Here is a 25,028-nt window from a genome sequence, read left to right on the forward strand (position 1 = left end):
TGTCCTACTTCTGGCATAGGCGCCCTCTCGATAGCCCATTTGGCAAAAGGGCTTGCACTTCCTCCTGCAAAATTGAAAGTCAGCCCTCCGTCAGTCAATGATTGGACGGTGGTAAGTGAGGCAGGGATGAAAGGAAGCATAAGGCATAGCCTTTGTATTCAATCTGGAGAACTCATCTGTCCAACGTGATCGCTTGCCAACCCGTGTAGAATTGGTGGATCCTGACTTCCACTGTGTGGCTGTGATACTGAGAGCATACACTAAAGGGGTTTGGCTGGGGGGTGGCGGACTGAGCAGCATGCGGACCGTAGACGAAGGGGTGGTGGCCACCACTGCCTTTACTGAGAAACTGCTGGGTTCCCTATTGGAGTGGTATAGGCTGGTGGTAGGGAATGCCTCTGTCAAAGCCATAAAATGAACATTGGAAGTATTGCTGGCAAGACTGGGTGGAAAGGTCCAGAGAGTGAGCAGTAGTCCTACTCTCTTTAAATCGTTTAAGGACAGAGTCAGCCTTGGCACCAAACAAGCGAGTCCCATCGAACAGCGTGTCCATTAGGGAGGACTGGACGTCGCCTGAGAATCCAGTGTATTGTAGCCACGCATGACAGCAAATGAAGACTCTTGTGCCTATGGCTCACCTAAAAAAAGTCAGCAGTGTCAACTCCTCAACATATCATGAATTTTGCCGCATCCCGACCAATCTGATTGCCAGTGAGAAAACAGGGTGTAAGTCTTCATAAACACCAGAAAGGAAGTGCAGGAGAATAACGGCCCACTAAACAGGTGGCACGGACTGGCTGTAGAGTCAAAACAAGCATTTTCTAAAAGTCTTCACTCTCTTAGATTCCCTCTCAGGGGAAGTGATGAGAAAATTGTTAGGGTTGGTCTGGCTAGCGGAAGCTCGCACCACATGACTCTCTGGAGAGAGGTGCTGAGAGAGAAAGGCTGTGACACCAAGGACGGTGGCACCTGACAATTTGCCAGTTAAATGGAGGGCCAGTAGCGGGGTTTGCACAGGTCTCTAGAAGGGTATGGGTCAAAGCCTCATTGAAGGGGAGGAGAGGAGAGGCTCAGAAGATGGTATGGCCATGGTTGTAGGAGTCTGGTGGGGAGTTCGTTTTGACCTCCATGGTGTGGAGTTGAAGATCAAGTACTTCAGCCACACTATGCATGATCATGGCATAGGAAGTTAATTCTTCAGTGGCTAGGCCAAGAGTGGAAACGAGGACGGTTTCCGGGAGGTATCGAGCCCACCAGCCTTGTAAGACACCTATTTCTCTGCCGATTTTAACCTTGTATATCACTCATGAATAGTATTCAAGAAACAATGCGTTTCTCACAACGGATGCCTAGAATGCACAAGGCGCATATCTATGGAAAAACCATTGCCATCCTCTCAGTAGCCAACTAAACAACCATGGCTTTGTATCTAGGCATCTCCTGCTGACAGGCTACCAGAGCAGAAAGCTAATCTGGGAAGGATTTGTTTTCTTAAACAGTTTCCATCTCAAAAGTGAATGTGGCAGCACCTGATTGTTGAAATCAGATGCTAAAGCTTCTAAAGATAATAAAAGTAAAAACTTGCTTCATACCACAAGTCTTCCTTTTCTAAGTGCTATAAATTACAAGTGTTACTAATGCATGGTTGAACAGTACTCGATTTACCAACCTCGGACATCTGATTTGGCCATGCTGTGATCCAACTTTTAGACCAGCAGATCATACCAGTGATGCAGGAACAATTTTCAGAGTTGGGGTGCTGCCATGTAACATCACTAAAGTTAAAGGTACTGTGAAAAATTCAAGTGTCACACAAAGAACAAGAGTAGCAAATGAGCCAAGCCAATTCAGAAGGAGAATGGTAAGGGTATGTAATATAGCCAGTAGTACATTTTGTAGCACACTGTCGCAAATATATTACTAAAGCATGATGTTGTAATGCATTGTCATTTACAGACGGCACATCTTCCATTGAAATCACTATGAAATCTATAAAGACATCCTATTTTACTGATAAAACTATATAGGGCACAAACAATAGCTAAAGTGTGGAGTTTCAGCGAATATTCATCATTTACGTATCACGGAGTAAAGTGTCTTTATTGTATTAAAATCTCTCCATCAAACTTCGGAATTTAAAAAAAGTGCTTGATTTGTGCTATCATAACTGGTGATATATTTTGAAATATTTGAACAGATCATAAACAGGGATTTAATATTTTTTTGTTTTAGAAAAAATAAACATCCTAGTTTTTCCTTTCATATTCCTTGTCGGCCAGCAACATTGTCACATAGTTTATGTTACTAATTCTCTTAATTTGCAGTCAGAGAAAGAAAGGTAAACACCAATCTGAGTGTTATTTATTTATTTTATTTATTTATTTTAAGGTTTTATAGAGCGCGAACTTGACCCGTGAGGGTATCAGAGAGCTTTACATATTCAAAGGGTAATATAGAGCACAGTACATCACAGGAGACATGTACATCATAGAGCTTACAGAATTGCGGGGTCATAAGATAGGCAGGAGATCACAAAAAATACTGTACATTTGGGGAAAGGAGAAACTATACATCGGGCCATGTTACAGAGACAAGAGTCATACAATAGGCAGGAAATCACACAAGTCCTGTACAAGGTCGCAGGATGAGGCAATAGTCTCTTAGGTAGCTGAGGAGCGGGTTTAGCCAAGGAATTTACCCATGAGGAAGGATTTAGCCTCTTTTTTGAAGCGTACAAGGTAGGGGATTGTTAAAAGAATAAGCAGCAATTTGTCATAAGACAAAGCCTGCAATTTGACATCTGTGTTTGAATGCACAGCAAATGTGACAAGATAAGCATTAAATGTAAAGGCATCTTTATTGCTCATTCACCTTCTGAATTCCAGCATGGTTATTTTGGGGGTGCTGCAGCACCTCTGCAACCCTACTTCCTGCACATATGGACCACATAAAATGTCAGTTGAGAGCGCCTAACTCACAGAGCCATCTTGCTAGAATAAGATGTTTCAGTAGAAGCATTACACATATTCCAAAATATGAAAATCAATGAGGAAAGATTTTGAGCAGGGTACAAAGTGCTTGAATCTCTGGGAAAAAGAAGTAAGAATGTAGATGATTCAAGTCTATCAGAAGGAAGTACATATATAGTATTTATATTATTTCATACTTTCACAAAAAATATCCCACTGTGATTCATAATAGTCCTTGTTTAATTTCAAGTACATCTTTATTTAGTTTAATCTAAATCCAAATGTGCAGCCACCAACCACGTTTCGAGGGACACGCCCTCTTCCTCAGGGTTTATGGTTCTTTGTTGACATCACTTTATAAGATGTTTTCTTATTTTAACAGTCTCTTGTAAATTACATTGTATAAATTCTAAGTTGCCACATTTCAGTATCAGCTACAGAAACTGAGTAGCCACAGCCAATTTAGTGAGTCATTATGTCCCATCAAAGCGGCTGTGGCTGTGCCTACGCAATTTCTGTTGCTGATACTTGGGGTAACTTAACATTTAAATATTGTAATTGACAAGAGACTGTTAAAACAAGAAACCTTATGAATTAATGTTAACAAAGGACCAAATGCTACACAGCTGTTAGACAAGTGGGCATGATGACTGGCGACTCAGCCATTTGTCTTCACATTCATTAACGACTGTAAGACTTTCAGTGCTCGCGGTGTGCTGTGGTGTGTCAGAAGAATGTTTAACCACCTCATCAATCAGCCAGCTGGAAAAGTCACCTCCAGGTATGCATCCTCTTTGGTACAATCTATGATTTCAGCCAGCTGTAGAACCTAGATTCTCGACTCGACTATCACCCAGACTTGCCAGAGTAAGGGCCATCGGCGGAATGGTACTACACTGCGTGCACTAGTAAGGATGGAAGGTGTGATGTCCTTTTGTTTCTGTCCTTCACTGCTAGGAAAAACATGGTGCCGAGGCACAGAAAAAAAAAGAATGCCCCTCACACCGCTGGGGAAAACTCCCAGGATGTGGGGACTATTAGTTTTTTCTTTAAAAAATAAATACATAAAATTCTGACTTTGGGGTTTGTTTTTCAGAAACAAAATGTTAAACGTTTAGTGTACAGCCATCAAAACCGATGGCGGCGCCCGCCAAACGTTTTATAACTTGAAGGGAACTGCAATCACTGTGGTTCCTTTCAACATGCAGAGATGACCGCTGGCAGATATCTCAAAATGTGGAGGACAGAAGTCCGTCAGGGGGCAGAGGTAATTTCCTCCGCCACACTGGCTGTCAGTACTACGTCTGCTAAAGCCTAAATCGGCCCATAGTCTCTAGTACTGAAGGGGCACCATCTAACTGTAGCGTGAGTCTATGTACATTGTAAGGTTGCAAATTCTGGGTCAAGTATTTGAGAACCATTTTGGTCTACGAAGCTCCTTTAGATGTCGTTCTCGGTAAGGCTGATATGCTACTCTTATCTGGTAGCTTTTCAGGGAAGCTACACATAATATAATAACTTTACCTGGCTGTTTTTTTGTAATGACAACAGTTGGGGATAACCAATCATTTTCACCTGTTTCAGCTTTTTCAGCTTCGCTCCAACTTTTGACCTCCACGAAAAGTTATCCTACTGAATCTCAGTGCCAGTGATGTATGGTTTCATTCATGTGTGAAACATGAAATCCTTGCTCCAGAGCACCCAAGACACATGAATATGATCACAAACTCTAACAAGAATTTTTCAATTGCAATGTTGAGACACTGAAAGCAAATTTGGATGTACTATAAAATCCCAGGCGTGGTGCACACGAGTAGCGTCCAAAGCACAAACTATGAGCACTTAGTGTCACCTGACACTAAAGCTTATAACCAGCCTCATGGCAGCAGGAAAGACCCAGGTTTTGAGAAGTCTCCCCAAGTAATGTAATTTAGTGGAGAGTGCAAGCACAGCATGAAAAAATTTGGTTTTATGAAATCGGGTTAAGCTTTCCTCAATTAAACTCCATGTACTGTCCAAAGTTTATTCCCAAGCATAAACCCCTTGGTTGACCTTACAAACCCCCTAAAGTAGAACTTTGCGCAGCCCAATGTCTATAAGGAAGTTTACGAGGGGGCGAAAAAACTCTTCAGAATCCTGATATTAGATTGATCCTAGACAGGAATGTGGAAAGGATGCAAATCTTCTGTAAGAGACCAGGAAAGACCTATTGGAAAGAAGAGCTGGTGTGGAAACAGGTACAAGACAGGAGCTAAACTTTCTGAAAATGTTGATCTCAGAGACTCCTCCAATGATTGTGTAGTCCTTGGAAGTAGTAATAAAAACCTTGTTGAATTCCTGATCCACTGTAAGGAATTGTGGAAAGAAAAAGTGTTGCCTTGGACCTTCGACAGCCACACATACTATTTTCCCAGCAGCAGGATGGACATACACAACGATACAAACCAAGAACAATATTTTTTTTGCGGTCCAATTGCACATTCTGTCCCTCCTCACCAGTGCCCAGCTTTCAAACTCTAGAGAAGAATGAAAATATAATTCTGACAAGAACCGCACATCTCTTGCCAGAATTAAAGAGTATGTCTCAGTCCACACCAGCCACTAAAGTGGTAAAGCTCTCCGAGAATGGCCAAATTTCCTCCTCCTGCACGTGCATCAATTCACATTACCACAATCAGCCGGAGTATCTGTATACTAATATCAATAGTAAGACTTGCGCTAAAAACCAACTCTCATCCTTCCTTCCTATATTGCATGAAGGTTGAATGCTTAGAATGGAAATACCAAGAAGAATCCAAAATATGAGCATATGTCAGCAGAACTGCAACCAATGAAGTATAATCAGGGGGGGTTGAGAAATAGCAATCAGTGAGTGTAATCAAGAGTTGTATAAGGAACAGAGACAAAGGGGGCGGCGGGAGTGCTGGGAGCAGTACTTGCTGCATAGCAGATGCAGAATGGAGATTTTCATTCTGTCAGATGGAAAGAGTTGCTTTTTTAGAAGACTTTATGGGTGAAGATGTACTGACCTTTGACTAATGGGGCTCCATAGTGGGTGCATTTTCCCCCCACAGCACTGAACTTCCCATTACTCTTCACCAGAAGCACCGGGTGTCCCTCCACGTCGAACTCCTTCATTCTGCAAGAAGAGAGGAAAAGTGAGTAACTGAAGAAATACAGCGACAGGTGCATTAATCAAACAGCTGATGTTTAGGACAACTTCAAGTTAACATTTTAGCACGTCAAAAATGTCATTTTTAACTGATCTACAAACGAACATACTTGAGATTGACAGAGGAATTGAAGACAATTGACATAAATTGAGAGAGAGCACAAGAGACAGACAGAGAGAGAGAGACAGACAGAGAGAGAGATAGATGGGGAGACAGAGAGAGCTGGGGAGAGAGAGAGAGAGAGTGCTGGGGAGAGAAAGAGAGAGAGAGAGAGCGAGAGACAGAGAAACATTTAGTTGCTATTGTCTTTGGCGGTCATGATCGGAGCAGGCGCTTTCACACAGTTTTCATGCTGTTAGAAGCACAGAACCTGCTTGGCTCTGGAGTGGCTGTGTACTGCTGTTTCCCTTAAAAGTCTATTCAACGTGTAGCCTACATCCATCATTCGCTAAAGTACATCTCGCTAGATTTCTGGAGATGCTCTTCCACCCACGCCTGGGTCATTCTTAGCTACAGACAGGCAGGCTGACCCCAGCAGACCACCATCCCTGGGAGTGCTAGCCATTCCCAATGAGGTCGCAAATTGCGCTTGCCTCATGAATATTGATGAGGCATGCAACTTGCGACCCCATTGGGAACCGCAAACAGTGTCTGAGACACTGTCGTACATTGCATTATTCGACTTGCAAATTGCGAGTCGAAGTGATGCAATTTGTGAGTCGCAAAATGCAATTGTCATACATCTAGCCCATAGACTATAACAAACATACCCCTAAAACAAGCCAGACCTGTTGGTGATACCAATGCTTGATAACAGTAGGAAATGAATTCGTAATTAAAAACAGAATGTTTTGAATTAGAATTTAAAAGGTTTACACTCTGAAAATATCAGGCTTTCATTTAAACATTACTATGGTATGTGGAAAGGAAGAGGACTTCAGAGCGCTTCAATTGGTCACGTACTCCCATACGTACGGTTACCTGCAGTTTCTCACTCTTTCAGCCACTTTCATTCTTTCCCTCCCCACATCTTTACGAAATTGTCCATATGCACTTCTCACAAGTAATCATCTTCATCACGGTCTTTAAATCTTGTCATTCTGGATGTACTAGAAGACTTAGTTCACAGAATGTAGTGTATCTTGTTTGGAAAATACAACGCAACACAATATTGAAAGTAAATAGTGTTTGGGAATGCAAGATGAAGAAAAAGATGAGAAACTTAACCAGAGGCTGCATTGCTGACACATTACCTTATGCTAGAATCATTCTTAAACCATCGTTCAGCGCTCGTTGGTAACTTCAACCTCTTTCAGGTGACTATGTTGGATTTGCTGACTTGGCAGCAGAGTAGACTGGTCTCTGTGCACAACAGACTGCTACTATGTCAGTCCAACTTCGGTTGTATGATATAACAACGAACTCCGTTGTAACGCATGCCTTTACCACGCATGCGTTACAACGGAATACTATATTCACGCTTTTCCTTCTCCACGTTTTTTCCGTGGTGACGTCATAAATAGAAAAAAAAAACGACCGTTTCCTTCTCCTGCGCCGCCGATTTCCTGCACATCTCCTCTAAAGGTTAGTGGTTTATTTTTGGGGGGGCAAGCCCCCCCAACCCCCCCTTTTTTATTTTTACCCTTTACCACACATGCCTTTACTACGTACATCGTAGTAAAAGTATGCGTGGTAAAGGCAGTCGTTGTAACCACGCATGCGTTGTAATGCATGCGTGGTTATGGTTTTCGTTGAAACGGCCTCGTTGTAGTGGCCGTTTCCCTCCAACTTCTTCCTCTGTTGCTGCTAATTCTACAGCCGGTTCGGCTGCCTGGTACTTGCCGGGGTCCAACATGCGATGGAACGATCATGGTGAGACATCACCTGCAAACTCACCTATTATTCTCTGATTTAGGATTGGTTTGGATGTAGCACACGGGGGGTGGGAACTGGGGGCACTCGGCCACACGGTGTGGCCCAGGCTACGAAGAAGTAAAATAACATTCCGGCACAATACTGGGGGCCGAAATCATGTATGTCTGGGAGCTCCACCAGCTGACCAGGGCCCAGGGTCAGCAGGATTCATGACCCATGGGGAGAGAAATATACCAGCATAATCTCTCCGCAACACCCATGCCTAGGTGGGGGAGAAGGAGCGCTGCAAGTCAGGTGAAAAACAAACCTGCCTGCAGCCGCCAGGATTAACCTGCTGCTCTGCCCTAACATCGTACGGGGTGCCTTGTGGAAATGTAAAAATGTAACAGAAGACAAGGCGCTAATGATGCACATGAGAGCTGCAGACAGTGCCGCACTCGTTCACCTGCCCTCGCCTCCTGACCACGTGGTCCACCAGGAGAGCCCGTGAGGTGGCCAGGCAGTGATTTGATTGATTGGAACTGGAGCTTGCCCTGAGCTGACCTAAAAAAAAAAAAAAAAAACTAAACAATAGAAACATGTCAGTGCTCACCCCTTCGAGCAGGACTTGCTGAAATCTCCGACAGAATTTGTTAGATGGGCTTTGAAGCGGATTCGCACTGCACAGCAGGCCTTATTGCCACAGAATGCGAAAGGTGAGCTGGATGCATTTTTAAAATGCAGCCAGGATTCTTTAGCGCCTCGTTCCTGGAGGTACTGGGAGTGCGATTAGGCATGACTAATGCATTTTAGTGCAGTGATGTGGACATCAACAATAAAATGCGTTAGTCTAACCCGTGATGCGTGGTACTTGGGAGGGCTGTTGCACTGATTGGTAAGAGTTAGTTTCTGAGCTGGAGGAGGAAAAGTGTGCTGATTAAACGAAGGATAGGAACTTTCTGTTAGGAGCTCAGGTTCAAAGCTTGGTGGATGTGGAGTTGGTTCCCCTTTGCATTCTGCTGGGGGCGGGGTAATTTATTCTGTAAAGGGGATATTCACGTAATTATACTTTGTTTTTCAGTCGCTGTTTAAAGAACTCTTTATCCCAGTGTAGCTTATGGCACACCTACTCTTATTGCATGCATCATACAATTGTTCCAAATGATTGTTTAGAGTACCAGTGAAGTGTCAAAACTAACCTCATAACGGACGACTTTTTGCCAATGAATTATGTCCTACACTGATAATGAGATACTACTTTCATACAAATATACAGATACAAAAGGGCCTTAATTATGCTGTATCGGTAGGTAGTAGATGTCTTAATAAATGTAGAAGGAGCTGACATGCTGGTGACAGTGTGGCAGTCAGAGCAGCAAACATCACGGCACTGTGAGGCTCCATAAGGTACTCAGCCGTGACAAGAACAGAAAGCATGGTGCAAGAAGTCCAAAGGAAATGTTTGTGTCTCAAGGTGAAATGATCCAGATCCAGCAAGTGCATGCTAAGGTATTAGGTCAGCTAGGGAGGCATCATTATGGAATATGCAGAAACCAACACAATGAAGATGATAGAGCAGGTAAGGGCCTTTCTCTTGGCTAGTGAAGTAAGACAGACATGATAGGAAGATCCCTGGAGTTAGGGACATTAACCAAACAATATAAGTACACAGAAAATCGATTGAATGTTTGACAAGTAACACCAGTACTATCTTCACGAAGCTGGTGATGTTAGAGGGAGACAGCTTAAAACACTGCCCCAGAAACAAAAGAACAATTAACAGGCTTGTAAGAAATGTGATTATTAATTGGGGTGGATGACTCCCCACCTCAAGAAATAATCACAACCATTGTCTGGGTTAACCATCAAAGTCACTAAATTAACATGAGCTCTCCCACCTGATAGCTATGGCACAGACTTTACTGCGTGCAGATGTGTAAAGCATGTATGCAGTATCCGAACAGTAATAACGCCAAAATGCAAAATAATGAAAAATCTCTAACCAAATGAGAACAATAGAGTAACATTTAATAAACAAAATGACACCACAATAACAAAAATCTAATAAGGGTAACAAACCAGTGCTATGTTTGTTTTTAAGTTTTAAGTAGGAATAGCACCAAGTAGCACAAAGTGCCAATGACAGCCAATGGTGGTGATAGACCAGGACCTAGGCACAATTTGAAGAGGACTGTGATGGAGCAATGGTCGGATATACCAACCAGATTCGTCATAGTCAAAGAATTTACCTTTTGACTTAGTCCTTCAAGTCCCAGTCCACTGAAGGGGTACACTTCTAAAGCCACCCAGAACCACAAAGGGAGAAACGTAGAGAATCAAAGGGTGTGAGGGTTGCCAATGGTCAGCTGGACAGTTGCTGGAAAGGCCTTTAGTAGCTTACTGCATCCCTGTAGTTTGAACAGGAGATCAGAGTTATGACCCTTGGAGGCTGCTTCTTTGTCTTGGGTACAAGAGAGAGCAGGCCCAGTCTATCAGGGCTCCTCACACATCACAGACAGCAGGCTCATTGCTCTTTATATCTTCCACAGGCTCAGAAAGTGTCTGGTGGGGGTGTCTGTAGATGCAGCATTTATGCTTGGCACCAGCTAATGGGTGGGAAAGGAACTCCTGGGCATGCCCTAACCAACGGAGTAAAAGTCACCAAGGCCAACCCTATCCACTTTCGGCATATTTTCAAGATGGAAACAGTCTTCAGCCACACTAAAATTGGGGTCTGAAGACGCGGTGTGTATGGTAATCCTAGGGTCCTTCCACATCTAACATTAAAATCCAGTTAGGACAGCCACTGTACTCACAACAAACCCAGAGACAGAAGCCTTGTAAGACAATAGCAGAATTACAGCCACTGTACTCACAACAAACACAGAGACAGCAGTCTGGTAAAACACAATCAGGATTCTTATCAACCAGACAGTGGATACACAATAACTTACTTGGCATCTGTTCCCTTTCTTTCAACTGTGCCCCCAATGCAATACGTAAAACTCAGAGACAGAAGTCTGGTAGGACAAAACAACGATTCTTCAGCAACAAGACAATGGATACACAAGAATCAAATTGCATCCTGTTCTCTTCCTTTTAAGTGTGCCCCCAGTATTAGGTGTGAACCCAGCAGACCTGTAAGGCAGACTTTGATACTCAAGCAGGATTTGACACTGTAATGTTAAAAAGGATGCTCACAGTTCCCACCCTTCTGCTGAGCTCAAATGAGTCATCCCTGTCCAATCGCAGTGATCTGTAAATCACATAGACCTATTGTGTAGCTCCTGGGAGAAATTTCACATCTCATTTACATCCTATTCAGACCAATTACAGGATGAGGGAAGCTGGAGAATTAAGGTAAATTAGACTATAGGAGTGTCAGGCAAGGAAAATGTAACTTTAAAAAAATAACCTTTCCTTAATATTTGTAAAAATCTGACTTCAGCATTGAATTGTATTTCAATTACCATTACCAATTTTTGTTTAATTATTGTTCTAGCTAGTCCCATTCCCGACATACAGTATTAGGATGTTAATCTGCACTGAAGCCATATTTGCACTACCATTGTAGTGGATGGCACACAATCGGTACTGCAGTCCACTAGTGGCACTTAACTTCCAAGCCCTGGGGACACCCTGTACCATATACCAGGGACTTAAAGGTAAGCGAAATATATCAATTTACAAGTATGCTAATTTTACCATGTTCAAAGGGGGAGCACAGGCACTGTACTGCTGGTTAGCAGGGGTAAAGTGCACAGAGTTCTAAAGCCAGCAAAAATATAGGGTCCAAAAAGTGCAAAAGAATCCTGAGTGACCACAAAGAAAAGGCGCATTTCCTATAAGGGTTAGTAGGGAGTTTAAACGGGATATAATGTGATGAAGCGATGACCTGTGAAAGGAAGACAATCTACCGCATAAATCCCATCCTGCAAATGTTTGCCTGACCCTGAACGTTCTGCTGGTAACAGCATGTTCTACCTGTTAACTTGGTGGAGGCTGAGGCTCAAAGACCACTATTTTTCCAGCTGTTATTGGAGGACCTGGGCAGCACTACCTGAATGTGAAGCTGCATGCTGCCATTTTCCCCAAAATTGACAAACTTCTGCTTAGGAATTGACATGCCTTGCCAGCATGCCTTCAGAGATTGGAAACATAGTCTGGCTCAAAAAGAACTTTTTTGCACTAGCCTGTGCACATGCCTGCCTAGATACCACAAAAAGAACACAGAATGCAGAACAATGTCATACATTCATCACAGTACAGAGATATGGGCCTAAATCAATTGCTTTCTTGCTCCCCATGCCATTCCAGTTTGAACCAACCATATGCAAATCAGTCTTGACCCTGCGCCCAATGGGAACAGTCCAGCCCGAACTTCCAGGCCAGGTCCTCCCTGGACTAGAAACAAGCATCCTAGAACCGGTTTCGGGGTTTCACCCCTCATCAGCCAGGAAAGCTCGACTCCAGTGGCATGGATTGCACGGGACCCACATCTGGGCATACCCGTCCCACTCGGGGTGACAAATGCAAAAAGAACAATTGATGGACAGAATGCAGAACAATGTCATACATTCATCACAGTACAGAGATATGGGCCTAAATCAATTGCTTTCTTGCTCCCCATGCCATTCCAGTTTGAACCCAGCTACATGCAAATCGGTCTTGACCCTGCGCCCAATGGGAACAGTCCAGACACCGCGACACTTGTAAAAGTGAATGCTAGAGAAAGTTGTGGTGGGACTGCAGCTTCAAGCAGAACAGAATTATTGTTACAAAGTGAATGCGAGATACATTGGGTAGTGCCACTGCCAAATGGAGGCCAGCTCTTTACTCTAATGTGGACAATATTAGGTGTCAGATTTGGCAAATATCAGTTGTGTTAGGGCAGCTACACAGGCCATAATGTGCCAATCAATACCTTTGCCTTTTGGGCATACTCCCCAACATCAACGAGAGGCCTCCACATATCTTCTGTGGGCCCCTCAAACCATATCCAGCATTCTCTACATTGCTATTTTGGCCAAAGACAATAATATCTACCTCCATTGTGCCATAAAAGTGTCTAGAGACATCTGGGATTGCTCTCTGATAATCTCCCAACATAGCAGTGAGGTCCAGCAACTGGTATTTCATGTACTGGATAAAGACAGTGAAATTCGATAAGGCCTCGACAAAATTTAAATTGCAACAGTAGAATTTGCTAAAATCCACACTTTCACATTACACAAAATTCATAACATATCGACATTACGCAATTTTGTGGACATTTTCTTTTTTTAGCAGAGCTCACACCTTCTGTTAAAAAGTTTTGCCAAATACAAATGGGAGACTGGTTCGCACGGAAAGAGAGTAGTTCGCACTAAACATTTCTCATTAGAGACATTTTCTACTTGAACAACTCTACTTGTGTCTTGTCTTGTTATGTTATGTCAATAGTTTTTTGTAAAGCGCACGGACACCCAGGGGCTTCATGGCGCTAACTAACAGAGCATACTGATGGAAGAGGGAGAGTGCCTAAGCCGATGAGAAGAGCCAGGTCTTAAGCTGTTTCCTGAATGCCAGGAGGTCGGTGCAGGAACGCATCCCCAGAGGAAGGGAATTCCAAAGTCCGGATGCAAGAGTAGCGAACCTGCATCCGCCCTGGCGTTGCAGTTTGAATGTTGGCGTTACCAGAAGATGAAGATTAGCAGACCGAAGGTTACGGGAAGGAATATACCTGGGCAGGAGGATGTTAATAAATTGAGGGCTACGGACATGGAGGGATTTAAAGACCATACAGGCTGTTTTGACATTTACTAGCTGAGCAAGAGGAAGCCAGTGGAGTTGTTTTAGCAGGGGCCTAGCTGACTTCCAGCGGGGCTGCCGGTGGATCAGTCTGGCAGCCTAGTTCTGAGCCAGTTGGAGACTTTTACCTAGGTAAAGAGGGAGGCCCAGATAGATGGCATTGGCATAGTCCAGGTGGGACAGTATGAGTGCTATCACCACCTGGATCAGGGCCGACTGAGTCAACATCCGGCTGATTTTCCTTATTCTGCGGAGTTGGTAAAAGCAGGAAGATACCACCGAGCTCACCTGGACCTTCAATGACAACTCTCTGTCGATGATTACTCCCAGGCTTTTAACCGATGCGGAGGGAGTGGGCGGGAGACCTAATTCAAGGGGCCAATAATGTGGGCCCCAGAATATTTGGCTTTTACCATTAAGAATGATTTCTGTCTTACCCGGATTCAGTTTTAAATGATTCAAGTCCATCCAGCGACAGATATGTTGCATGGTCTCTTGAAAATCCCTGACAGAATAGGGAGAGCTATCCACAGTGAAGATGAGCTGTAGATCGTCCGCATAGTTGAATGTAGCGACCTTAAATTTCCTCAAGGATTGGATCAGAGGGACTAGATAGAGATTAAACAGAAGAGGGGACAGAGAGGATCCCTGATGAACCCCATAAGAAATCGGGAGTCTAGGGGCAATGAAAGGGGCCAAGCGGAGCGCTTGAGAACGGTCACTGAGGAAAGAGCTGATCCAACTGTACGCTGAGCCCCGGATGCCAGCTTGTGCGACACGGCGAGCAGGATGGTATGGTCGACCGTGTCGAACGCGGCAGACAAGTCTAATAAAACCAGGGCCTGAGGTATTGCTTTGTCTGCATTAGCACGGAGAGAGTCCAAGACGGCGATTATGACAGTCTCGGTGGAATGGGCAGTCCGGAACCCAGCCTGATGGGGATCCAGATGATTTGATTGTTCAATAAAGTTGGAGAGGTGGCTAGTGACATGAGCTTCAAGCATTTTGGCCAAGTAAGGAAGCAGAGAAATTGGCCTGCAATTAGAGAGGACTGAGGAGTCTAAACCTGTTTTTTTTTTTTAAAGGGGTACGACCACTGCCTCTTTGAAGGCTTGGGGGGCCACGCCCTGTGAGAGGGAGGCATTGAGAAGGGTCAAGAAAGGGGCAGGAATGGCCGAAAGGATTTCTTTTTTAATATACGGGGGGCAGCAATCCCTTTGGGGAGCCAGATTTTACCCTTGTGATTAAGGTACGCAGGGAGTCGACATTGAGATGTGGAAAGTGGTTAAAGATGTGAACACTAGGGCTCAAGGGGATAGCATTCAATTTAGGGCCAGTAGCTGGAATGCTGGCCTTTATTGCAGAGATTTTATCCCGAAAGAATAAATTGAGAGATTTGCATAAATCTTGAGTCACAGTAGGTTTAGGGAGGGCTCTCTCCGTATTTGATAATTTGTTGACAATGGAGAAGTTGTCTTTGGACTTATTTCCAGAATGAGTTATTATGTCGGAGAAATAAGATGCCTTGGATTGGATAATAGCTTGCTTGTAGGCAGTGCGGGCAGCTATGTAGATGGTTCTTGCATGGGGATCATAATTGCTCCTCCATTTACGTTCCTTTTGGCGGGTGTCGAGTTTTTTTGCCCTCAGGTCCTCAGAGAACCATTTCTGAGAGTCCGAATGGCGGCTAATTTTAAATTTCTTCAATGGGGCATGCAAGTTGCTTGCTGCTAAAAGCCAGTGAGAGGTGTTTATTTCAGTCTGCTCAAGATCTAAATTATCGGCTGGGATCGTGCTCGCTAAGCTATCTAAAAAGGCTGGTTTATGAAGGGTGCTCCATTTCCGGATGAGACCTCCTGCCTCCTGTGTCTCGTAAGACTTTTTTTAACATATGGTGCATGCTTGGGTAAACAAGCTGTGGCTAAGCCAAAAAGTCTCTCCCTTTGGACTTAATGGCTTTGCAAATGCCCTTTAGCCATGCTGTACAGCGTATTCAAAAAACAAAAGTGCGATGACTCTGCCATGTCATTTTGTATGCGCGCATGCTCTATTACACATGTGCCACAACAAAATGACGCGGGCGACATAAAAAAAAAAAAAGAATTAGCAATCAGATGGATTGGTAAATAAAAAAAAAAAGACATTGCAAAAGTGCTTTTAAGGCAGATGGCCCAACAACAATTTGCAGCACTCGAGGGAGAAGCACATGTGCGAGAAAGCAATGTAGGGGAAACACACCAGGTCGAGCGCAACAAAGAGGGAGGTAGGGAAGAAGCACACTGGCATGAGAGAGCAATACAAAGCGCGGTAGAGGTGGAAAGAGAAGTATGCAAAGGAGACAGTGGGAAAACACACATTCTAACAGTGTTTAACCCAAAAACCCAACTGCCTGAAAAGTAAGCAGTGCAAGGACACACGTAATGAGGCTTTACTCCAGGGGAGTGACAAATAAAAGAAGAGGAAGCCCACAGTTGCTATCAAATAAAAAGCAAGTAAATGAGAGTGACAGTAAAACCAACCAATTGTAAGCAATGGGTAAGCTCTTGGCACATTGTAAGAGGACAATAGGTCTTTTTGCAACCAAACCGCTTGCTTGGTCGGATAAGCAAGAACTTAAAGAGTGATACAAGATATCGGTAAATCATATTTTCATGGAATTTCCTGAAACTTTGTAAGAAAAATATTAAGCAATTTTGCCCAGGTGTAAATTCTCCTAAATTCTATAGGCTCACTTACTTTACTCAAAGTCTATCTGCATCTGGTGCTGCTAACCCTATCAAAAGGTTTCCTAAACTGCAGGGACCCACCGGGGAATGGATTTTCCAACAATAACATCAGATTTCAAGAATAGTCATCTTAAGTTTCCCAGTGTGACTGACTATGATGCTTACAGGACCAGAGGCAGCACCTAGCACATGCAAATTCAGACCACTACACAGAATTTGCAAGATATTGCCTATTTTTCCCATCCATCCAGTATACCAAACTGGACGATCACAAGTCACTGGATTCTCTGTGTCATCAGTGAACAAGTTAATATTTATTTGGGTTCCTTTCTTTTGCATTACATGCGGTTGCACATCTTTCCTTCAAATCAGCTTGTGTGTCAACACTTTTTTTTATTTAACACATTTTAATTATTTTTCTACAAATCATTGATAGCCATTGAGTTAGACAACAAGTTATAACCAAACATTTGTCACACAGTATAACCCTGTTCATTTCCCGTGGTAATTTGTATGCATATTCATTCCTGTGCACTTACTGATTTCTTGCAACATTAAAAGAGGTGAAAGAAATGTTAGTTTTTGGAACAAATACAACATCTTCAATCATTGTTGGATCTCTTGGCGTCGCTCTCAGGCACTGACGACAAATCAGGTTCCCAATATTTCCAACTTGGTCTAAGCCTCATGTCAGTTCCATCATTCAAAAGCCATTGTCCTTACCTTTCCGACTGCATGCCCCCCATAAGATTCTACCCCGGACTGTATAGTCTATTTGCGGGCAAGGACACATTCTGATATAGCTACATGCGCACATGCATTTAGCGCCATGTTCTCCAATGTTATGCCCAGATTCCATTAAATCAATTTTATTCACTCTCCGTTTCAGCAAGCGAAATCATTACCGAGTCCCATGCCCTTGATGCATCTATCTAACCATTTACCCACTTTACCTCGAGGTGGAGAGCTGCCCTCTCATACTCATCCCATTTCATTAGATCACATTTCCAGATGCCGATGCTGGGCCTACTGCTGTTTTCCATCTCAGGCTCATCGGTCTTTTGGCCAGAATTAAGGCTAGGTTATACTTTATTGGTCGCTCTGCCACCCTTGGGCTGTGGATACAGCCAAAGAAGCAGGTCTAATACTGGGCTCCTCTGCTGCTTTCCATCTCATGGTCACCTGTCTTTTGGCTAGAACTGAGGACAAGTCCATCAATGTACTGGTCAATCTCTTTTCCCTTCGCCCATGGTTACAGCCTCAGTATGCAGATCTCCGGATTTGCACTCATACTCCCATCTGTCACTACATTAATAGAACGCTTGACCTCCTCCCAGTAACTGATCAAGTTAGGGCAGTGCCACACCACATGAAAATTATCTCCCCTCTCCTCTAAACACCGAGGGCATTTTACTTGTGGTCCCAGGTAATATTTATTAATTCTGCTTGAGCTTATGTCCGGCCTATGAAAGCCACAGAAAAGTATCAGTCTGAAGCGGGCATTCTGAGATATTCTCAGGGTATTTCCAAGTATTCAATCCTCCTCTATAGCAAGCCTTTGCAGATCATCTGACCATTTCTTCCTTAAGGCGCCTAACACCATTGTGGGCTGGCTAATGGGAGCGCAGTACAATATAGTGACTACTTTTGCCGGAAGTAATGAGTAGAGGGTTTCACAGTTCCCTGCTTTCCTCTCAAGCTTCAAAGCTGTGAGTGACTCAGTCTCAGTTCTAAAAATATCAAGCTAATATGTCTGCACACATTTGCCCATCAGTACTAAATACGATACAATTTACATTGTAGTGCCATTACCAAAATCTGTGAGCTGTGCCTTTACAAAGGAAATGTTTTATAAGGCAGGATATAATGACATACAATTCAGTTATTTGAAAGGGATTGCCAGGAAGAACAATTCCACTTCCTGCATCACTAGAGACCTAAAGCAGGAAGAGGTGACCCTAAAAGTATGATAAAGTTCCAGAGGAAGGTCTAAGGAATGATAGTTTAATGTTGTCAAAAAATAAACAAGTGAGCCTCAGTCTGATAATAGAACAGTGAATAGTAGCACTATTATGCATAGGAGCTACCCTTTTAATTGTGCATTTCCTTGCCAGTCAATATAAACTACACCGACTATACAATGTCATGCCATTTACATTTTCTTACAAAAAATGGAAAAGATCCCTGGGTACAGGAACATGAGAAATGGCACTTGCAAGGATTACAGAGATTAGCACACGCTCAACGAGGGAGGATGTGCACAGCCAAGGATCTTCTCCAGAAGTAATTGGATACAAAAGAGTGTTCTTCATATTAGGACAGTCAGCTCACTTCCATTTCCCCTCGGGGTGGTAGGGGAACTGTTACCTGTCCTTTGTTATGAACAGAACACTGCATGTAAAGCAAATATCAGAAAGTAAATTGAGATTAACAAATTAACTGGTGAAAAACTGGCCAGAATGATTTTGCACCTGTCTGAGAAAACAACCCCACTTCTTATTCCAGATGATTAAGTGACCACAAGAAGAATTGTTGTTGAACAGCAAATGGCCCGGAACAGATTATAGGCTTTAGAGAGTAGTGCTTGGCAAGTCATCAAATATTAGTCCTAGTCCACTAACATTGCATTATATTATATTGCACCGATATTTCTGATAACAGGGACAACATCTGTCATAGGATTTATGAGATCCACCACAGAGGCAAGGAAGATTATTAGACTCATTGTTTACTTGGTGTGGTGGATGGGGAACATGGATAATAAAGAATATGTTGACTGGATTAGGAATAATAATGGTCCAACGTATTATAAAAACATGTTATACTCCAATATATTTTATCACAAACCAGATGTGCAAGTAATGCAGCTGGCAGGACAAATGTAAAACTGAATGTGATTTAATAGAACATATAATTGAGCAGGACAAAAAGTCAACGATGGCCCCCTGAAATTGAATAAATGTCACTATTACGTGTCAGAGGAGGGAATGTATAATACATTGTGTTTCAGGTTCCATTTTGAGACACTTAATATGAGCTTGCAGAACATCTAAAGGTCTGCTGTCCTGTTGAACTTGCAGTGACTACAGGCCTTGAGAAATAAAATAAATTATGCAGCTATGAGTATACTACCGCTTTGTTTCGGTTGCAGAACATTTCAAAAGTTAATATCCAAATGTAGCTAAATAACTGTTGTCGATTAATGATTGGATAAATGTTTGGAAATTCCCAATGCTGTGCATTAGACCTGGTATAAAGGTGCGAGTGTCCTTTCCATTTTTTTGCTGTTGGTTCCCCTTTTTTTATATGTTTTTGCTGGTTTACATGCTTTGGGCACTGGGCTACTGCTATTCAGTGCCACAGTGCAAGGGCTACATATTGTAAACTGTTGTAATGGATTAGTGACTCCATGATTGGCTTATTTGATTTACTTGTCAGACCCTAGTACAGTGCACCATGTGTGCCCAGGGCCTGTAGATCAAATGCTGCTAGTAGGCTTGCAGCACTGATTATGCCACCCACAGAAGCAGCTTGTAAATTGTGTCTCAGGCCTGCCATTGCAGACCTAGAGAGTAAGAAGCTGGGGTTTGAAAATAACAAGTTAGCATTGGAGAGAGAGAGAATGCAATTAGAACATGAGAGAATGTTGAGGGAGTTGGAGATCAAAACTAGAAGCTTATAAATTAATCCCTCTGGTGGCAGCGCACCATCTGTGCCTGCAGAAGGAAGAGTATATTTCTCCAATGATGTAATTAAGGATTTTCATAAGCATGAAGATATTGGGCAGTGGTTTGCAGCCTATGAAATGCCAATGTTGGCCCACCGGTTCCCTGAGAAGGATTGGGATCGGGGTTGTGGGGTCGCTTTGTTAGTGATGGGAGGGATGCTTTGTTGGACCTGCCCAGTTGGAATAGGATGCTTTGTGCCCATATGAAGGAAGCCCTGATGACCAGGTATGGGTTGACCCCAGAACTCTATAGACAGAGGTTCCGGAATTGTAAGAAACTGGAGGCAACTACCTGGGTAGAATATGTATCTTTCTTTTGCAGAGCTATGGGTGGTTGGGTGAAGGGTAGCAAAGTGAATACTTTTGAGGAGCTCCATGATTTGTTTGCATGGGAGCACTTGTCTGGTAACTGTTTTCCAGAGCAACCCCTGCACCTTATTGATAGCAAGCTAACTAACCCTAGGAAACTTGCTGAGGAGGCGGACCGCTGGGTCAGTACCAGGGTCCACAAGGGTCATGTGGGAGACTTCGCCAACGGTGGGCAGGGTCCCCAGGAGAAGAGTGGTGGGGGACAAGGGTAAACAGAGGGAGTTCCAGAAAGGGATCGCAAGGGAACCAAGGGAAGGGTTCCCAGCCTCCCCCTGAGAAGAAGCCAGAGGGCCCGACAGGTAAACCTGTTTGCAGGGGCCCCCTACATGTTTTAAGTGTGGTCGACTGGGCCACTGTTGGTATGGATCCAAGTGTCCACAGAGGGATCCCAATGCACCATCTCATGCACCACCCCGTCAGATGGCAAGTGTAGCCCTGGGGGGGGGGGAGGGGGAGATGGGTGCCCAAGGTGGGTGGGGTCCCTCAAAAATGACCCTGGTCTCTTTAGGAGATCGTGAGATGGGTCCCTAGGACTCAGCTGCCTGATAACACTAGAAAATACAGGCAGTGGGTGACCATCAATGGCCGTAGGGTGGAGACACCGGGGTCAGTGTGACAGTTGTCGGCTGGTGTCTAAGGAGCAGGTGATCCCCCATGCATTCTTCCCTGTAGTTGCTGCAACTCAGAGAACCAATGTTCGGTGGCTCAGGTTCCCTTTGAGTGGGTGGGGTCCCAGGGACCCTTCAAGTAGCTGTGAGGCCAGCCATACCTGTTGATTGTCTGTTGGGCAACAATTTAGAGAACCCTCCTTGGGCTAAGGTGGAAAGAAGGACTCATTTAGAGATGTTGGGTCAGCCTGAGTGGGCTGTGTGACCACTCGGTCTATGGCAGCCAGTAAGGGTGTTCAAGAGGACCTGCAGCCTGAAAGTATGGCCCAGGCACCTGCCTTAAAGGGAAGAGGTAGGGGAGCAGGAAATCAACCCCCACAGTTCCCATGGTCCAGGAGGCAGACCTTGAGGGGGATGCCCTGGAACCTACAGTGGGGCAAGTGGCTGAACTGGGGGACCTGACTGATCTGACCCAGTTGGCATCGCTTTGTTCGACCTAAGTTGGCAGGGTATGCCCAGATGTGGGTCCCTTGCTCACTTTGCCACTGGATTCAAGATAGCCTGGCTGATGAGGGTTGTGAACCCCAGATGCTGGTTTCCGGTCCAGGGATGACATGGCTTGGCAGTTCGGGCTGGACTGCTCCCATGAGGCACAGGGTCAGACTGATTTGCATATGGCCATGTCTGACTGGGGTGGTGGAGTGAGCTAAAGAAAGATGATGGATTAAACCCAGATCAGTTGACTGGGGGTGAGTGTTTGATTTGCTCAAACGCTCCGTCCATCATCCCCTTTGGTATCGCTTTGAACTGACCCATTGGCAGCAAGAAGAAGGACCCTCCAGGGAGGAATTCTGTGAAGAGCAGCAGAAGTGCCCTTCTCTTGTGGGTTTGCGGCAACAGGCCACAAACCAGGCAGCAGGTGTCAGTCTGGTTCATATTGCATCTACTGGGAGAATGGTCTCCTGTATAGTGAGCCAAAGGTTGCTGAGCCTGGGTCAGACCGTGTGCTGGTGGTACCCCAGCACATCAGAGCCTTCCTACTGGGTTTGGCTCGTGACATACCTTTAGCTGGGTATCTGGGACAAGGACAAGACCTCTGACAGGCTTGTCACCCATTTATATTGGCCCCAGATGCGCAAGAGTTCAGACACTCATTGCAGGACTTGTCCGACTTGCCAGGCAAGTGGTAAAAGTGGAAGGAAGCACAAGGCTCCTCTCCAACCTTTCCCTGTGGTCAGTACCCCCTTTGACCGGGTGGGCATTGACATTGTGGGGCCTCTGGACCCCAAGACAGCCATAAGCAACAGGTTTATCCTGGTCTTGGTGGACCATGCTACCCGGAAGACATCCCTCTCAGGACAACAATGGTTCCTGTGGTGGGATGTGCATTGATGGGGATTTTCTCATGTGTGAGGTTCCCCAGAAAGGTGGTGTCATACCGAGATACCAACTTCCAAATATATGAAGTCCCTGTGGCAGTAGTGCAGTGCAACATACAAGTCCACCACTCCTTACCACCCCCAAGGTAATGGGCTTGTTGCGAGATTTAACTGGACCCTGAAGGGCATGATTATGGGTCTTGAGGAATCCATGAGGCGTAAGTGGGACGTCCTCTTGCCATGACTTCTGTTTGCTTAAAGTGAGGTGCCACAGAAGTCCTTAGGGTTCAGTCCCTTTGAACGGCTGTATGGACACCCGGTAAGAGGACCTCTGAGTCTGGTGAAAGAAGTCTGGGAGAAAGCTCAGAGTAAACCTCCCCAGGATGTGTACAGTAACATGCTGGCCTTCAGAAACCAGACTAGGCGTCTCAGACAGCTCGCTCAGGCGAATCTGGAAGGCAGCCAGGAAGAGATGAACCGGTGGTATAATCAGAATGCCACTCTGAGTTTCAGCCTGGACAGAAAGTTTGGGTCATGGCCCCAGTGGAGTCCTGTGCGTTCCAGGATAAGTGGACCGAACCATTTGAGGTGGTGGAGCGCAAGAGTAATGTCACCTATCAGGTGGACTTGCGGTCTCCTAGGAACCGTTTGCGGGTCCTTCATGTTAACCGCCTAAAGCCCCACTTGGAGAGGTGCGAAGTGGGCATGCTCCTAGCTACAGATGCTGGAATGGAGGAGGAGACTGAGCATCTTCCTGGCCTCCTGTCTGCAACAGAGCAAGATCGGTGAGTGGATGGTGTAAGCCTCTCTACCACCCTGACCCCCGAGCAGCAGAATGACTGTCGCCAACTGTTGGGACAATTCTCTGATCTGTTCTCCCTGGTTCCTGGTGTCACTGAGTGGTGCATCCATGATGTGGACACTGGAAACAGTCCTCCTGTCAAGCACAAAGCTTACAGAGTGACTGACCGGGTCAGAGCTTACATCAAGGAGGAGGACTCCAAGAGGTTTGCCTTAGGGGTGATTTAGTCCTCCAACAGCCCTTGGGCCAGCCCAGTGGTCTTGGTCCCAAAGGCTGCCGAGCCTGGTGCCACACCCGAACTCTGGTTCTATGTGGACGACCGAGGACTTAATTCAGCGTCCAATACTGACACGCACCCCATCCCCAGAGCTGACTAGCTCATTGATCGGCTAGGGGCCGTTCATGGTGAGACACGTATTCCAGGTCCAAGTCACTCAGTAAGCTTGATTTGACGTCTGGGTACTGGCAGTTCACCTTAGATGATGGGGCCAAAGAGAGGTCAGCATTCTCCACACCAGATGGGCACTACCAATTCTGGGTTATGCCCTTTGGGAGGAAGAATGCCCCTGCCACCTTTAAGAGGCTGGTCAAATCAGGTGTTGGTCGGACTGGAAGATCACAGTGCTTAGTTCCACCTGGGATGAACATCTGCGGCACTTCTGGGAAGTGTTGATGGCACTGCGATAAGAAGGCCTCCTGATCAAGGTGAGTAAGTGCCATATCAGGCAGGGTTATGTGGTTGTTGGACCCGGTCCTTTGGGCAGGTTCACCCCGAGACTTTTTGCTTTTTCCTAGCCTGTTTCTGGAACCTGGGTTGGTGATTTTAGGCCTCTGCGCACTTTTTCACTGTGGCACAGTGTAAAGTGCGTGTGCTCTCTGTGTATGTGTGGTGAGTGACCTGCCCTCCCATAGGAATGAATGGGGAATATGTATGCCCATGGTAGTTCCTGATGTGTGGGGAGTGCAGGGTCGAGTTTGATATGTATGAACTCGTGAGAATGAATGCTGCGTAATGGTGTATGCAGCATGGTCGTGTCTAGTCTAGAAGCGCCACTTTTAGAAGTTGGCATATTTGTGTAGTGAGTCTGCTGGCACGTGATTGGCTGGTGAGCCTGGCCCAGGAGTGCCTGGGCCTGCTGGTGGATTGACTGTCTGGTTTGAGTAGGACAGGGGCTGCAGGGCCCCCGGAGGAGGGGGTCGGAGTCAGCCGGGGATGAAAGGCCACATCTGCTGTCCGGGAAGCGGGAGGAGATAGCGTCTGATGGTGCCGGGCTGTGTCTGCCTGACCACCATGCTGGCTCCCCCTCCTGCTGGCCCACTGTCACCTCTGACCTGAGGCTGACAGGAGAGGGAAACCAGAAACACCCAGGGCTCAGGGCCCGCTTACACAAAGACTTCAAAGGACTTCAAAGACTTTTCTGTGTATAAGAAGGGGCTGTGTCCCCTTCCAAAAGGTTCTTCTTGTTCTTGTGGCTGACTTGAATCTACCAGGGGCGGGCGCTGCCCAGCCCCTGGATGCCTGGAGGACTTCTGGGGGACCCCTTGGCCTTGCCTGGGCTGATGGGGGGACTTGGCTTTGCCCCCCTGGGAAGCTCTGGGACCGCTGCAGCATGGAGAAGCTGCATTTTCCT

At 45.2% G+C, this 25,028-nt stretch overlaps 1 protein-coding gene across 4 annotated transcripts in view; it reads right to left on the reverse strand.

The window, feature by feature from the left end:
* Window positions 1-25,028, reverse strand: part of LOC144822522 (apoptosis-inducing factor 3-like) — a 545,716-nt gene that overhangs the window by 310,657 nt on the left and 210,031 nt on the right. For all 4 annotated transcript variants that reach the window (XM_078680159.1, XM_078680158.1, XM_078680160.1 and 1 more), the window contains one exon: window positions 5,999-6,108. In XM_078680159.1, the coding sequence (XP_078536285.1) occupies window positions 5,999-6,108 (110 nt within the window). The remainder of the gene's footprint in view (window positions 1-5,998; window positions 6,109-25,028) is intronic.

Source organism: Lissotriton helveticus, chromosome 3_1 (genome assembly GCF_964261635.1).
Source record: "Lissotriton helveticus chromosome 3_1, aLisHel1.1, whole genome shotgun sequence".
Classification (NCBI taxonomy): Eukaryota; Metazoa; Chordata; class Amphibia; order Caudata; family Salamandridae; genus Lissotriton; species Lissotriton helveticus.